Source organism: Symphalangus syndactylus, chromosome 9 (assembly GCF_028878055.3).
Source record: "Symphalangus syndactylus isolate Jambi chromosome 9, NHGRI_mSymSyn1-v2.1_pri, whole genome shotgun sequence".
NCBI classification, from domain to species: domain Eukaryota; kingdom Metazoa; phylum Chordata; class Mammalia; order Primates; family Hylobatidae; genus Symphalangus; species Symphalangus syndactylus.
In genome coordinates, this window is record NC_072431.2 from 122,501,064 (window position 1) to 122,519,652 (window position 18,589).

An 18,589-nucleotide genomic window follows, 5' to 3' on the forward strand; every position below is an offset into this window, starting at 1 on the left:
AACCATGCCCTGGACCAGAAAAAAACACACTCCTCTGAGGGAAAGACCTGGTCCCAACAGGATTCATCTCCTGCTGACTAAAGAGCCCTTGGGTGATGGACGTGTGGAGAGACTTCTCGGCTTGAAGAAAGGGGAGAGAAGAGTGGGAAGGACTTTGTATTGATGCTTGGTTGCCAGCTCAACCATAATGGAATAGAGGACCATGTAGATTCCTACTTTTCCCGACTCCAGGCCCTGACTCCCGGATGGCTTCTCTACACATGGCCAGGGCAAACTTGCCATACTGAAGGGAAGGACACATGTCTGGCTGGATTAACGAATTGCTGATTGTGGAGTCCTTAGTCCTTGAATAAACACAGGCAATAACCACACCATGGTATCCATGGGCCTTGGTGAGATCCAGTGCTGCACTAGCTTCAAGTATGACCCAGCTCCTTTCCAATGTTGGTGGTCACAGGGGTGCTTGTGTAACCCATCCACTAAATCCAGGAAGCTCATATAGAGAAAGATTCCATGTTTCAGGGAAAGTAAGGGAAGAGAACAAGAGTCTCTGCCCAGTAATCCAGGAAATTCTCCCGGATATCACACAAGAGCACCAAGGCAGTATTTCTATGAGTCTACAAGAGGCACAGTGTTAGGGGCTTACGGTGCCCTCTAATGCAGATAAGGCTACAATGACCAAAGACATAGATCACAACATCCAAGTCCCTTCAAATACTAGGAAAGCCCTCCTGAGAAAGATGAGTACGAACAATCCCAGACTGTAAAGAATGCAATAGATACCTAACTCTTCAATGCCTGGATACCGATGAATATCCACAAGCATCAAACCATTCAAGAAAACATGACCTTACCAAATGAACTAAATGAATAACCAAGGGCAAATCGTGGAGAGACACAGATATGTGATCTTTCAGACAGATAATTCAAAATAGCTGCTTTGAGGAAGTGGAGTCAAGATAACACAGATAAGGAATTCAGAATCCTACAGATATATTTTTAAAAGAAATTGAAGTTATTAAAAAGAATAAAGCAGAAATTCTGGAACTGAAAAATGTAACTGACATATTAAAGAATGCATCAGTCTCTTAAAAGCAGAAATTATCATGCAGAAGAACTAGTTAGATTGAAGACGGGTTGTTTGAAAATACATAGTTAGAGGAGACAAAACAAAAATGAGTAAAAAGAATGAAGCACACACACAAGATTGAGAAAATAATATGAAAAGGGCAAATCTAAGAATTACTTGCCTAAAAGAGAGGTACAGAGAGGTCACGCTAGAAAATATATTCAAAGGGATAATATCAGAGAACATCTCAAACCTAGGGAAAGATATCAATATCCAAGAACAAAAAGGTTATAGACCATGAAGTAGATGTAACCCAAAGAAAACCACCTCAAGGTATTTAATAATCAAAATCCCAAAGTCCAAGGATAAAGAAAGGATACTGAAAGCAGAAAAAAAAAAAAAAAAAAAAACACAAATAACATACAATGGACCTCTAACACATCTGGCAGCAGATTGCACAGTGGAAACTTTACAGGCCAGGAGAGAGTGTCACGACATATTTAAAGTGCTGAAGAAAAAAAAAAAAAAACTTTTAACATAGAATAGTATATCCATCAAAAATATCCTTCAAACAAAGACTTTCCCAGACAAACAAAAGCTGAGGGATTACATCAACACCAAATCTGTCCTACAAGGAACACTAAAAAGATTCTTCAATTTGAAAGAAAATAAAAAACAACATTAGTAAGCAATAAGACGTCATACAAAGGAACAAAGCTCACTGGCAATAGTAAGTATATAGACAAATACAGAGTATTATAAAAGTGTAATTGTAGTGTAAACTCATATCTTGATTAAAAGCAATAAAAGGTAAACCTATCAAAATAACTGTGACAACTTTCAAGACATAATACAGTAGAATAAGATATAAATAAAAAGAATAAAATGTTACAAAACAGGATGAAGATTAGAGTTTATATTAGTTTTATCTTTGAATGTTTGTTAAATTGTATATGCAATCAGTGTTAAGATGTAATCAGTTTAAAATAATGGGTGATAAAACAGTACATGCAAGCCTCATGGTAACCTCAAATAAAGACACATACAATAGATACAAAAAAAAATAAAGAAGAAATTAAATCACACCACCAGAGAAAATCACCTTTACTAAAAGAAAAACAGAAGGAAGAAAACATGGAAGAGAAGACCACAAAACAACCAGGAAGCAAATAATAAATGGGAGGAGTAAGTCCTTACTTATCAATAATAATACTACAGGTAAATGAAACAAACGCTCACTAATAATGCAGAAGGCAAATGGAACAAACTCTCCCCATATATATATTTTTAAAAAGCAAGACTCAATGATCTGTTGCCTACAAGAAACTTCAGGGGACCAGGCATGGTGGTGCATACCTATAACCCCAGCACTTTGGAAGGCAGAGGCAGGAGGGTCACTTGAGCCCAGGAGTTTGAGAACAGTCTGGGCAATATAGCAAGACCTCATCTCTACAAAAAATTAAAAAGCAAAAAATTAGCCAGATGTGGTGGTATATGCCTGTAGTCTCAGCTACTCAAGAGGCTGAGGTGGGAGGATTGCTTGAGCCTAGGAGGTGGAGGCTGAAGTGAGCCATGATCGTGCCACTGCACTCCAGTCTGGGTGACAGAGCAAGATCATGTGTCAAAAAAAAAAAAAAAAAAAAAAAACCTAACCTATAAAAATACACACAGATCGAAAATAAAAGGGTGAAAAAAATATTCCATGCAATTGAAAACCAAAAAGGAGCAGGAGTAGCTATACCTCCATCAGATAAAATAGATTTCAAGACAACAACTATAAAAAGAAATAAAGAAGATCATTATATAATGATAAAGAGGTCAGTTCAGCAAAAGAATACAACAAATATAAATATATATGCACCCAACACTGGAGCATCAAGATATATGAAGAAAATATTATTATAGCTAAAGAGAGATAGGCCTCAATACAGTAACAGCTGGAGGCTTCAACACCCCACCTTCAGCATTGGATAGGTAATCCAGACCAAAAATCAACAAAGAAACAACAGACTCATCTGCACTACAGAACAAATGTACCTAATAGATATTTACACCATATTTCCTCCAGTGACTGCGAAATACACATTCCTCTCCTTAGCATGTAGCTCATTCTCAAGGATAGGCCGTATGCTCACCATAAAACAAGTGTAAACAATTCAAAAAACTAAAATTATACCAAGCATCTTCTCTGACCACAGTGGAATAAAACTAGAAATAAGTAACAAGAAAAATTTTGGAAATGACACATCACATGGAAATTAAACAATATGCTCCTGAATAACCAGTAGGTCAATGAAGAAATTAAGAAGAAAGGTGAAAAATTCCCAGAAGCAAATGATAATGGAAACACACTATACCAAAACCTATGGGCTACAGTGAAAGTAGTACTAAAAGCAAATTTTATGTGTAAGAATCTACATCAAAAAAGCACCTAACAAATAAACAACCTAACAACGCACCCTAAAGAACTAGAAAAGCAAGAGCAAACAAAATGTAAAATTAGAAGAAAAGAAATAATAAAGATCAGAGCAGAAATCAATGAAATTGAAATACACAATACAAAAGAACAATGAAAAGAAACTGGGTTTTTTGAAAGATAAACTAAGTGGACAAAACATTAGCCAGATTAACTCAGAAAAAAAGAAACCCAAATAAATAAAATCAGAGATGAAAAAGCAGACATTACAACAGATACTGCAGAAATTTAAAGGATTATTAATGGCTACTATGAGCAACTATACGCTAATAAATTCAAAAATCTAGAATAGACAAATTCATAGACACATAAAACCTACTAAGACAGAACCATGAATAAATCCAAAACCTGAACAGATCAGTAACAAGTAATGAGATTGAAGCCTTATTAAAAAGTCTACCAGAAAAGACATCTCCCAGCTTCACCATTGCATTCCACCAAACATTTAAATAAGAACTAACACCAATCCTGCTCAAACTATTCTGAAGAATAGAGAAGGGAATACTTCCAAACTCATTCTACAAGGCCAGTATTACCCTGATACTAAAGCCAGACAAAGACACATCAAAAAAAGGAAACTACAGGCCAATATTCCTGAAGAACACTGATACCAAAAATCCTCAATAAAATATTAGCACCAAATCAAAAACATCATTCATCATGACCAAGTGGAATTTATCTTAGGGATGCAAGGATGGTTTAATATATGCAAATCAATCATTGGGATACATCATGAGATACATCATATCAACAGAATAAAAGACAAAACCTAGCCAGGTGTGGTGGCTCACGCCTGTAATCCCAGCATTTTGGGAGGCTGAAGTGGGCAGATCACCCGAGGTCAGGAGTTTGAGACCAGCCTGGCCAACATGGCAAAACCCTGTCTCTACTAAAAATAGAAACATTAGCCAGGTGTGGTGGTGCATGCCAGTAATCCCAGTTACTCAGGAGGCTGATCCAAGAATCACTTGAATCCAGGAGGTGGAGGTTGCAGTGAGACAAGATCATGCCACTGCACTCCAGCCTGGGTGACACAGTGGGACTCCATCTCAAAGACAAAACAAAAAAAAAAAAACACATGATCATTTCAATTGATGGTGAAAAAGCATTTGATAAAATTCAACACTGTGTCATGATAAAAATTCTCAAAAAAACTGGATATAGAAGGAACACACCTCAAAACAATAAAAGCCATAAATGACAGCCTGGAAGCTAGTATCATACTGAATGTAGAAAAGCTGAAAGCTTGATGCTAAAATCTGAAACATGACAAGAATATCCACTTTCACCACTGTTATTCAGCACAGTACTGGAAGCCCTAGAGCAATCAGACAAGAGAAAGAAAGGACATCCAAGTTGGAAAGGAAATAGTCAAATCATCCTTGTTTGCCGATGATATAATCTTGTATTTGGAAAAACCTGAAGAGTCCACCAAAAACCTATTAGAATGAATAAATAAATTCAGTAAAGTTGCATGATACAAAATTAACATACAAAAATCAGTATCATTGCTATAGGCCAACAGCAAACAATCTGAAAAAAATTAAGAAAGTAATCCTACTTATGATGGCTACAAATAAAATCATATACCTAGGAATTAACCAAAGTAGTTAAAGATCTCTACAATGAAAACGATAAAACACTGATGAGAGAAATTAAAGATAGGATACAAAAAAAAAATGGAAAGAAATACCTTGCTCATGGATTGGAAGAATCAATATTGTTAAAATGTCCATACTGCCTAAAGCCATCTACAGATTCTATGCAATCCCTATCAAAACACTAATGACATTCTTCGCAGAATTTTTTTTAATCTGAAAATTACACGGACTCACAAAAGACCCAGAGTAGCCAAAGCTATCCCGAGCAAAAAGAACAAAACTGGAGGAATCACATTACCTGACTTCAAATTAGATTACAAAGCTATAATAACCAAAATGACATGGTACTGTCATAAAAACAGACACATAGACCAATGGAGCAGAATAGAGAACTCAGAAATACAGTGATACATCTACAGTGAACTCACTGTTAACAGAAGTGCCAAGAAAATATGTTTGGGAAGACAGTGCCTTCAGTTAACTGTGCTGGGAAATGGATATACATATGCAGAAGAATGAAACTAGACCCCTATCTGTTGCCATGTACAAAATTCAAATCACAATGGATTAAAGACTTAAGTCACAGACCTCAAACTGTGAAGCTACTAAAAGAACACACTGCAGGCCGGGCGCCATGGCTCACGCCTGTAATCCCAGCACTTTGGGAGGCCAAGGTGGGCAGATCACGAGGTCAGGAAATCGAGACCATCCTGGCTAATACAGTGAAACCCCGTCTCTACTAAAAATACAAAAAATTAGCCCGGCATGGTACCGGGCGCCTGTAGTCCCAGCTACTAGGGAGGTTGAGGCATGAGAATGGCGTGAACCCGGGAGGCAGAGCTTGCAGTGAGCAGAGATCTTGCCACTGCACTCCAGCCTGGGCGACAGAGCGAGACTCCGCCTCAAAGCAAAAAAAAAAATAGAAAACATTGCAGGAACTCTACAGGACATTGGACTGGACAAAGATTTCTTGAGTAACACTCCACAGGGACAGGAAACCAAAGTAAAAATGTACACATGGGATCATATCAACTTAAAAAGCTTCTGCACAGCAAAGAAGGCAATCAACAAAGTGAACAGAATGGGACAATATGTGCAAACTATCCATCTGACAAAGGACTAATAACCAGAATATATAAGGAGCTCAAACAACTCTATGTGAAAAAAAAATCTAATTATCTGATTTTAAAAGGGACAAAAGATGTGAATACACATTTCTCAAAAGACAAACAAATGGCAAATAGGTATTTGAAAAGACACGGATATCCACTCTTTCTCTATTTAACACTATACCAGGGTTTCCAGCAGGGAAGTATGAAATAAAATGAAATTAAAAGCACTCAGCTTAGAAAGGAAGAAGTGAAACTATGTCTACTTGCAGCTGTCATGATATGATACGTAGAAAGTCTTAAGGAATTTACTAAAAAAAAAAAATCAGAATTAGTTAACCTATTCAGAAAGGTTGCAGGATACGAGATCAGTATACAAAACTCAATTGTGTATCTATACATTATAAATGAATGATCTGAAGAGAAAATTTAAAACAGTTCTGATTACAATAGCATCAAAAATAATAAAATATTCAGGAATACATTTACCCAAAGAAGTGCAAATTTATACCCTGAAAGCTACAAAACAACTGAAAAAATTGAAGAAGACCAAAATAAATGGAAAACATCACGTTGATGGATCAGAAGATTCTTAATATTTTTGAGATGATAATACTCCCCAAACTGATCTACTGATTCAAGGCAATCTCTATTAAACTCTCTGATGGCCTTTTTGGCCAGAAGAAAAAAGATAATTCTAAAATTCATATGAAAATATAACAGACCCAGAATAGCTAATCTAGAAAAATAAAAAATATGGAGGACAAATATACCCCAATTTCAAAACTTGCTACAAATCTGCAACAACCAAGAGAATGTGGCATAGGCAGGAGGACAGATGTATACATCAAATAAACAGAACTGAGGTCCAAAAATGAACCCTTATATTTACAGTCAACTGATATTCAATAATGGTATCCAGACAATTCAGTGGGGAAAAAAGAATTTTCTTCAACAAATGGTGCTGAAACAACTAAATAACACATACAAAAGCATGACGTTAGGCCTGTATCTCATACCATATTCAAAAGTTAACTCAAAATGTATCAAATAATTAAATGAAAGACATAAAACTATAAAACTCCTAGAACAAAACAAAGGTGTCAATTTTCATGACCTTGGATTAGCAATGGTTTTAGATATGACATCAAAAGCATGGGTAACACCAAAAAAAAAGTAGATAAATAAAATATTATCAAAATTAAAACCTGATATTTTTAAGAACACCATCAAGAGAGTAAAAAGTAACAAAGAATTTAAGAAAAAATAGTTTCAATGTATATATCCTGATAAAGAACGTGGATCCAGTATGTACACAAAAGATCTGAATAGACATTTCTCCAAAGATAGTAATACATGAAAAGATGCTCACCATCATTTGCCATCAGGAAAATGCAAATCAAAACCACAATGATTCGAGACCTGCCTGGCCAACATGGCAAAACCCCATCTCTACTAAAAACACACAAATTATCTGCATGTGGTGGCACGCGCCTGTAGTAATTTGTCTCTTCTCGGGAGGAGAATAGCTTGAACCCAGGAAGGCAGAGGTTGCAGTGAGCCGAGATCACGCCACTGTATTCCAGCCTGAGCAACAGAGCAAGACTCTGTCTCAAACAAACGAACAAACAAAAAACCATAATGAGATATCACTTCACATTCCTGAGGTGGCTTTAACAAAAAGGGCAAACAATTACAAGTGTTGACGAGAACATCAAAAAATCAAAACCCTCAGTGTCTGAATGTAAACTGGCACAGCTGCTTTGGAAAATAGTCTGGCAGTTCCTCAAAAGCTTAAAAACAGTTACCATATGACCCAATAATCTCACTGCTAAGTATATACCCAAGAGAAATGAAAATATATGTACATGTAGGAAACAAAAAGTAATATCTTTTCCTTACCCATGGCAAGGTTCATGGCTGACATCCTGGTAATAAAAGACAAATTACTTAGAGAAAAATATAACATTTATTTAACCAAAGTTTTACATGACACAGTAGATGTCGGAAATGAAGACCCGAAGACCCAGGGAAAACTCTATTTTTATAGACAGTCATGCAAAACTGTGACTGGAGGACAAAGGCATATGATCCTGTGGTAAAACAAACTTATTAGAAAGGACTGTTTGTTGAGATTCTTCTTGGACTCTAGGTACAAGACAGAACCTCTCTGAATGAGGGTCATAAGATCTACTTTCCAGGAAGGTAGCTATGAGAACTCTTTTACGACCATGCTTCATGGGAGAAAGCTGGGAGAAGATCAGTGAACAATCTTGCTGCTTCCGTGGGTACTGAGTAAATGATGTGGACCATCATATCCAAAAATAAATTATAAATAGATTCAAGACTTTAGGGTGGGGAAAACTTTGTCATATAAAACCTTTAAACATTTGAGAGGAAAATAATAAAATGACTACCAAAATTCACAAACTTTTGAAATTCCAGTTTTCTTTATTCAAGGTTTGTAGAACAGAAGGTATTTATAAGATACAAAGTATTAGTATCCAAAATAAATAATGAATGCCCAAAAAGCAATAAGAAAAAGACAATAACCCCACGAGAAAAAAATGTAACACAACTACAAGTCATAGCAAATTCCAGAACTGATTATTCAAATAGAATAAATAAGGAAATAGAAATTATCACCAAATAATCATGTAGCTGTGAATTAACACAAGTACTGATTTACCCTTATCACACTTCCAATTTGTTTAACGCTTGCACAGAAGCAGAAACTGATATAAAAATTAAGAAAATAGGCCAGGCGTGGTGGCCCACCCTTGTAATCCCAGCACTTTGGGAGGCCGAGGCGGGCGGATCACAAGGTCAGGAGATCGAGACCACGGTGAAACCCCGTCTCTATTAAAAATACAAAAAAATTAGCCGGGCGTTGTGGCAGGCGCCTGTAGTCCCAGCTACTCGGAGAGGCTGAGGCAGGAGAATGGCGTGAACCCGAGGCGGAGCTTGCAGTGAGCCGAGATTGCGCCACTGCACTCCAGCCTGGGTGACAGAGCAAGACTCCGTCTCAAAAAAAAATTAAGAAAATAAATCCACCAGAATTCAGTTCTCTCAATGGCTCAGTCACCCCATGATTGTGCACTAATAGAAATATTTCCATAAATAATCTACAACAGGTTTATACATCGAGAAAGATATATCCTTCTCCCCTAACTTAAATATTCTTGCACACATGCATATACGCACTCATACGTCCATACATATTACCATTGTCCCTCAGTATTCCTGGAGGATTGAATCCAGGGCTCTCCAGATACCAAAATCCATGGATGCTTTAAGTCTCTTATATAAAATGGCATAGTATTTGCGAATACCCTACACCCGTTCCCATATACTTTAAATCATGTCTAGATTACTTAAAATACTGAATACAATGTAAACAGTTGTTATACTGCATCTTTTACTTGTATTGCTTTTATTATTGCATTGTTACTTTTAATTGTGTTGTTTTTTTTTTTCTGAATAGCTTGATCCACTGATGCAGAACCTGCAGATACATATGGTCAACTGCTTATAACTGTTGAATAGCCGTGTGTGTGTGTGTGTGTCTGTGTGTGTGTGTGTGTGTGTGTGTGTTTCTTTTTAGGGGCATATACCTGGAGAGACCACCATATTTACTAGTACTAAAATCTGTGTCTGCCCTTTTCGACAAAATCTATAGTTAAAAAAATATATAATTTAATAAGAAAAGAAATTAGCAAAAACCTCTAAAGACAAAGAGAATGCCATAAAAAAGTATTATTTTGAAAAATACTAATAAAATTGTAAGAAACCACTGCCTCACTTGGTTAGCCTTTAAAAAAGGGTATATGATTATAAAGATTGATTGTAACTTTTATCTTCTATAAAAATAAAATTTTCCCATAAATAAGGCCCTTTAAAGTCAAAGAAAGCACCTTTAAAGTCAAAGAAAGCACCACCATAGAACCACATATTTGTATTGTTTAACTGCTTAGTATTTTTTACACTTTATATTTTAAAGGATCTAGAAAATAGTCTTAAAAACTATATTGCAATAAATTATAGCTATCTTTGTAAGCTTAAGCCTTGAGTGCAAAAGTTAAAACCGATGATTCTAAATATGTTATTTGAAAACACATTTTATTTCAAAATGCAATAGCCTTTATTTTTTAATGATTACATTTTAGGATAACCATTTGAAGTCAGTTTCCTGCTTTGCAACATCAATTTTTAAAAAGCTATGGGTCTTAAGTGAAAGAATATAAATTAATGCTAGTCCCCACTGGTGAATATGAATATATAACTTATTAAAGAAAATAACATGTATTAAACTTCCTAGAAAAAGTTAGATCCAAAAGAGGAGTATGGATTCCATTCCTATTGTATACCTTTATTTTTGCGTCGGTGCTATATTTTTCTTTTCTCAAATGTGCTTCCTGCTTCCTCAGTTTCTCCAGGTCATTTAGCAGGTCAGTGCAGCGGGTACTTAATTTCTTGTTTTCCTCCTCCAGATTTTTTATAACTAGTCTGTTTTGCTCTTCTTTGTTCTGTACACACTCCTTAGTGTCCTGTAGAACAGTACCACAAGGGCAAATAAACAAAACAAAACAAAACAAAACAAAAAACCCCAAAAATGGTGAGAACTAATCAGCAAATACAAACTGTGCAGTTTTACCCTCACAGAAGCTTCTTCTATATTTGATAGCCAAGGTCACCTGTGTACTTTTATTGGCCTCTTTTCATGCAGGTGGATAGGTCATATTTTTTCACTGGATGACAGCTTTGATGAGTACACATTTGCAAAGAGCCCATTAATTGATCAAGCTGCCTTTGATGCTGTCCCCAGCTATTTTTGAGACCCATACAGACATATCCTCCCAGACCTGGGTTTTATCAATTAATAATGCCAGTCCCATCAGAATCTAATTACAAGAAGCCACATATTCACACTCCTACTTTCTTAGATCCATTGCCATCATTAACTATTTATCTAAAAGTTATAAAGCTTGGAGTTCTGGCTTTAAAGCATCCTTATCAGAGTTTTTGCATGTGAGAAAACTGTATGGTACAGGAGGGCCTAAGGCAATTTTTCCTCCAAACCTGTCACTTTGTGTGCCACAAAGGCTAACAAAGCTTAAAGCAGAACTTCAAAGCAACAGTCCCACAAAACTATGTACAAGTCAACACACCTTAATTTCTTGACTTTTATCTTTAAATTTCTTCTCCAAGTCACTGAATTCTTTCCTTAAGAAAGTATTTTCTTCATCTACTGCAATTTTCCGTTTTACAAGGTCATTTATTTCCTGTTTCAGTACTGATTCTCTCTGTGGAAAAAATTTAAATTACTGGTGAGCTTTTATTTCTAAAAAAAAAAAAAACAATATTTTATTTTAAAGGTTTTACATTTTGATTTGCTAATGTTATGATTAACTAGCTTTCACAATAATGTCTGTCACCACAATTCTCACCTCCTGTAACATGCCCATGAATTTTTAACTAAAATGTGCAAGTACAGGGCCTATTTATGTTGAAGAACACATAAAAACTAGACACTAAATATTAAATCACACTCAGCAAATTTTCAGAATTTAGGTGTGTAACAAGAGAAAAACAAGATTTTACAAACCATTCTAATTAAAGAAAATATATTTATAGCTAACATAATTCCTTATTCTTTTACTTGAATGTCATTTAGAAGGAATTTTTCTGAAAAACTATGATTTTGTAAAAGCATAAATCACTTTAAAATTTTTAAAATGGCAAGTTTGTTTTAGCACTAATAATATCTTGCTCTGTAGACAGAATATTTAGAACGTTAAGGATGCCAAAATTTTTAACCGAACATTCTTCTAACCTGTGAGATACCTAAATTACACCTACGAGGTGGATGTACCCCAGACTCAATTTTTAGCTTTCCTCGTTTCTCTGTACATCTTTTCTCTCAGAAAATGTAGCGCCTCTCTTGGCTGCTTATCTTTCCTCTGTCTGAAAGACTATATAATCTATAATCCAGCCCTCACCTTCCCAATCACCAATCTCATATTTCCAGCTATGCAAGACCTCCCCTTTTGGATTGTCTACTACCTCAAACTAACTTGCTAAAAATGAAATCCATATCCTGATACTCTTTCCTAAACTTCTTCAACTTTTATCAATCCATCCATTCTTTCAACTAGTATTTATTAAACACATAGTATCTAGCCTGACACAATTACTGGAAGCCTCCAAGTCAGACTCAATAACATCTTCTGTCTGTCAACCAAGAAAGAGACCCAACAGGATAGAAACACCTTTTTTTTAAAATAATACGCTCAGTTGACCTTTATTCCATTTCTGATCATTGGTGCTGATCCCTAAATATCAATTTATTTAATACTCTCATATTTCCTCCTTATCAAATTGTCTCCAAAGGACTTGGGAATAAACTGAAAATGAGAGGAAGATCCAGGATTATGATGAAAAGTGGATTTTTAGGAATAAAGTGAAAATATATCCAATATTCTATTTTATTTAGTTTTTTTTTGAGAGACAGGGTCTCGCTCTGTCATGTCACCCACTCTGGAGTGCAGTGGCACAATCATGGCTCACTGCAGCCTCGAACTCCTGGACTCAAGGGATCCTCCCACCTCAGCTTCACAAGTAGCAAGGACCATAGGTATGTGCCACCAATCCAGCTAATTTTTAATTTTCTTCGTCGAAATGAGGTCTCACTATGTTACCTTCTCAAACTCCTGGACTCAACCAATCTTCCCAGCTCGGCCCCGCTGAGATTACAGGTGTGAGCCACCGTGCCCAACCCCAATACTCTAATTTTTAAAAGTGTAATATTAATTATCGATTTTATTTTATAGTTAAAAAATAATTTAGACACTGAATACATACAAAAATAATCTGTGATCAATGTGTAAATAATTTTTTAAAAAAATAAGTAAAAGGAGTGGCCCTGTATGTACCAACATTCAGCTAGGAAACACAACTATACCATTATCTTTGATATCTCATATATGACCCTTTATCCTCTAGTATCTCCTATTCCCTCCAAGGGTAAGCATTATCCTGAAACCCTGATTCTTATCTTTGCCTTGCTTTTCTTTATAGTTCAAAGACAGATATATGTCCCTATTTAATATGCTGTATAGTTTTGCTTACTTCTGAACTTAAATCATATTACACATATTATGTAGCTTGCTATTTTTGCTCAACATATGTTCCAAAATTTATTCATAATAATGAATGTAACTGTAGATCAATTCCTTGATGTACCGTATTAGTCCATCAGATAACTATGCTATATTTATCCATCTTTTATCAGTGTGTATTTCAGCTGTTTCCCATTTGAGGTAAAGGGGTCTACAAACAATACTGCTATGAACAGTCTTCAGCATGACTGCAAATATTCATGACCAAGAATTTCTCCCAAGCAGTGTTTTTCAAACTACAGACTGCAATCTAGTAATGGGTCATTAAATCGATTTAGTTACAATAAGTGGCATTTTTTTAAACGGATTATAATACAATAGAAAATATCAAGGTAATAGGCACACATTCTTAGCAATGAAACTATGGTTATAGGAATAAACTTACAAAACAGACATGCTTCATAAATTATTTTCTAAATTTTTATCATGTTTAAGATTTTTATTGTATTTAAATATTAGTAAATTCACATTTGATATAAACATTCTCATATGTTTACCTTAATTATATGTAGTAAAAATAACTTATTATACAAAACTTTTATTTCATGTGTGTATAATGGGTCATGAAGTAAAATGTACTTCAGTGTGGGGATCATACTAACAAAAGTTTGAAGAACACTTCTCTGGATTATATCCACTTAGAGGTGAAATTGCTAAGTCAAAGACTATTTGCATTTCAAGAGTTTTCATTATTCTACCTCCCCACCAACACTTAACTCTCAGGGTTGGAAATATTTTTTAATCCAGTAAGTACAAATAGCATCTCAGTTTTTAACTTTTCTATTTTAATTAGGCCATATCAAAATGTGCCTGACATCAATCAAATAACATAAAAATAGATGCATAAAAATGGCTCCTCCACAATTTACAATCAATTTTTCTACTCTCAGCTAAGTCTCATGCCCCTTTAAGACTCAACTTCCACCTCCTCAATAAAAGCTTCACTTACTATCCCAGTATTTTGTAATTCTTGCTATTTCTAAATTTTTGTATTATCTATATTATACATTTGATACACAACAAACTACCTAGTGTTGCTAATAATCTATCTACTCATATCTCCTAAACTAGACTGTTAAGTGTTTACAGATGAGATTGACACTAAATAATAAATTCAATAATATAAGCATTAAAACTGTTTGTAAAATACCCATAAGTCTATCTTTTGAAGGAGAAATCACAAAATTTGAGCATATCATTGTCTATCTCTAGGAAGAACCGAATGACAAGTTTTAAAAAAGTTTTCCCATTAAAGTAAACTAAACTTAACAGGCACTGACAATATAAATGATACCAATAGAGAGTCCTTTGATGAGAATTATTTAATAATTTAGATTTTGGCATTTGAGTGAACTTATAATAGTAATTCAAAAGGACAAACACAGACTCAATCTGTAAATTAAAAAGCATAATAAGATAAAAAAATTGGTTAACCAAAATTACTATATTCCGATAATTAGTTTAATATTAAATTGCATAATATAGTTTCTTATATCACAAAATCATTAAAGAAAATAAGTTAGACAAAGATTCTCTCCCAACACAAGAGCACTGATAATTAAACTCTAAAAGTGTAAAAGTTTGTATAAATCAACATATTTTCCTAATAAAATATACCCTCTATAAATAATGAAAGCACAGACATATACAGTTAAAGTTCATTTTAAAATTAAGCTTTATTAATATTTTTCAACAAACCTTTCTGAATAGAGGCAGGTAAATTCTTAATAGCCTGGCTTGAGTTAATATTAAAACAGCAAACAGAATTCAGAGGAACCATAAAGCAATAAGGGATGACAAGAGAGAGAACGTCTGGAACGAATAATTTATTACAGATAAGCCATGAAATGAATGAATAATTCAAATAATGGTCAACAGAAGTCTACTGAGTAACAAGAGAATAATAGTGAGTATGAAGCAGGGATAAAAATGGGTGGGGGTGGGGAAGGGGCATAAGGCCCAAACTCTATTAGGCAATACTCGAGCACAGTTAATTTATTATTTATGCTGACCTATTTTCAAAATGGACATGAAACTTTTAACAAAAAACAAAGCAGTAATTAAACCACAATAACTAAAGCAATGATAAGTGGAGAAAAAGGAAGGGATAAAAGAAGTAATTGCAATTATGAAACAAAACTTCTGAGCTTCCTAAAAGGTAAGGAAAAAATGAAATACAATGTTAAAGAGCAATTATCATCTAATTAAATACAATATACTAGGTTATCATAAGTCATGCTATCAAAGCACAATACTAGAAGGGAAATGTATTACATTATTTTATAACAGTGACAAAGCTAAAACATAGTTTTACCCAAAAAAAGGCAATTCTTTATACTAATAATTATTAGATTGCACTCTATGAAAGTTTTTCTGCAACCAGCTAAAAAAAGACTGTGTGTGTGTGTGTGTAACTTTCTAGTAATTTCACTAGCTACAGAAGTAACAGTTAAATAAGCTAAAGGATTTGTCATTCTAATTCTTACTCTATCTCATAGCTATAAATCTTGAAAATTAGGAGCTATTTAATATTTTTCGGTGGAACAACAACAATTCAATGGACAGGGTTTCTGGTTTCCAGTCCGGCATGTAAGGAACTTGGCAGTCATCTTTCTCATTTACACAATAAGAAAAAAAGCTGAACAAACTGAAAATCAACAACTCTTTTCAGATCCATCAGAGAATTGAGACTATCCAGCAAACCAATGCTCCCAAAATTGAAGAGACAGACAGGAAAATAGAGAGAATAACAACTTAATGGTACAGACGCCCAGGAGAAAAAACTTCCACAGGAGCCAGCACCAGGGTGGAAAAACTTATTCTGTAATTAATGAATTTTTGGAAGATCAATATGGACAAGTCTGAGAGTTTAAAACTCAAGGATGGCCCAGTCATGGTCCGGGGAAGGGGGCAAACAGCACTCAGAGGAACCAAAAAACAGTAAGAGGTGACACATTTTCATAAGTTTAACCTACTGGACCCCTGTCATGTTGTCACAGGGAAGATCACACAATAATTCCTTCCTGTTTCCAGTAAGTGGAGGGAGAAAGTAACCATCTTTAAACACACTCAAGAGTATTCTTTTCTTCTTACCAAGGCCTGCCATCAAGAAAAACTATTTTACCAGAGCCCAGACTCATGGGGTTTTACCTGAGCCTAACTAACCAACTTGGAGAAGGGAAATACCCAACTCTAGCACCTTCTACACTTCCTGTCTCTCCTAAGGGGGTAAGGGGAGGGGGGAAACAAACAAACAAAAAACTAAGAAGCACTTTTGAAGGTCACAGTCCAGAAGCACAGCTCACCAAGACTGAAACCCAAACATAACACTACAGACCGCTTCCTCTCCTCCCCCAACACCCCACCACCACATCAATGGGGCTATTGTATAATTAATAGGTTTGACCAAACAAAGCAGTTTAAATAGCAACTATTAAATTAAATTGCCTCTGTAGGTAACTGTATGTAACCTAACAATATGTAAACACAACCCTACTTGAGAGTATATTTCTGTATAGTAGCCGAGTCTCAGCCAATCACGGCAGCCAAGCATTCAGCCAATCACAAGTGCAAATTGCCAAAACATGTCCAAAGAAGGCAAACACCAAACTGTAACCAATCTGGCTATTTCTGTGTGTCACTTCCATTGTCTGGCTGTACATAGTCCCAGCCCGCACTGTGGAGCAGAGCTCTCTGAACCACTTTTGGTCCTGAGTGTTACCCAATTCATGAATTTTTTTTCTGCTTAATTAAACTCCATTGAATTTAATTTGTCTAAGGTTTTTCTTCTTAAGAAAACTGAATTATGCACATCAAGGATATTTGTAAAATATCTACAAAAATTCAAATAAAAGACACGGATACCAGAGTTTTGCCTCTAACTCATACCACAGCGTACAGTGGAGACAGCCTAATCTCTAGCCAGATAAACATAAAACCTATTTACCCCAGCTATTTTTACCCATTTGGTTAATTTTATATGTCAGTTTGGCTACGCTAACCATGGTACACACGTTCTTATCTAACACCAGTCTAGATGTTATTGTGAAAGTATTCTTTAGATGTGGTTAACATTTAAATTAATGGACTTTGAGAAAAGCAGATTACCCTTCATAATGTGGGCTGGCCTCATCCAATCAGTTGAAGGCCCCAAGAAAATACTATGATCCCCAGAGGAGGAAGAAATTCTACCTCCAGGCTACCTTAGGATTTGCAATGTAACATAAACTGTTCCCTAGGTCTCCATTCTGTCGGGCTGCCCTGCAGAGTTACTTGCCAGCCCACGACTGCGTGAGCTATCACTTAAAATAAATCAGTCAATCAATCACTCCATCCCTCTATCTCCCCACCCCGTAATGTCACATTTCTTCATTCCTTTCCATTACTTTGTCAGAATTCAATGATCTCTTGAAATTTCATATGCCATCCCTCTTGTATTGCTTTCTAAAATTCATTTTAAAACTTCATGACTGCTAAATGTAATGTCTTTTTCAAAAACCCACTCCATTTTTTGTAGCATTTTACAACAATGACAATCTTTTGCTTCTTGAAACTCTTTTCTCAATTCATGAGATACTGCATTGTACTTTCTCCTTACTTCTATAAAATCTTTTCACCTCTTTCACTAAAATTTTTCCTTCCTCATTAAAAGTATCAGTAAATATCTTGTTCTCAAAATTCTCCCTGCTTTAAGTCTTCCCTCTAACTAAACTATTAAATACCCACATCTCCAAGTCAAAACTCCCTCCCAAGTATCAGATTCATGCTTCCAACAGTTTGCTAAAAATCTCTAAATGGAATTCCTATCAGCATCTCAAACACAAACTTTCTAAGAGAAGCTCAAAACCTTACCTTCAAAACAATTTATACTTCCTGAAAATAAGCCTATTTTTGATAACAATGCCACTGTTCTCCTGGTTTCTCCAAGCTGAAAACCTAAGAGTCATTTTCAAAATTACTATCAAGTCCTTATGGTTCCATTTACATACCTTTAATTCCTGCCAGCCTAATAATTCAGGTCCATGTCAGTGGACCTGACTATGAAATAACTATTAATAATTAGATACTAGGTATATAGTCATCTGTATGAGACTAAAGAGTGGATGAGAGAGAAATAGACTCTGTCATCATAGAAACTACAAAGTAGTGTAGGAGAA

At 35.3% G+C, this 18,589-nt stretch overlaps 1 protein-coding gene across 6 annotated transcripts in view; it reads right to left on the bottom strand.

The window, feature by feature from the left end:
- The window catches only part of CNTLN (centlein), a 369,272-nt gene that overhangs the window by 250,870 nt on the left and 99,813 nt on the right, over nucleotides 1-18,589 (bottom strand). For all 6 annotated transcript variants that reach the window (XM_055294179.2, XM_055294183.2, XM_063609088.1 and 3 more), the window contains exons 4-5: nucleotides 11,424-11,558; nucleotides 10,623-10,802 (exon numbers count right to left, since the gene is read on the bottom strand). In XM_055294179.2, coding sequence (XP_055150154.1) covers nucleotides 10,623-10,802; nucleotides 11,424-11,558 — 315 coding nt within the window. The remainder of the gene's footprint in view (nucleotides 1-10,622; nucleotides 10,803-11,423; nucleotides 11,559-18,589) is intronic.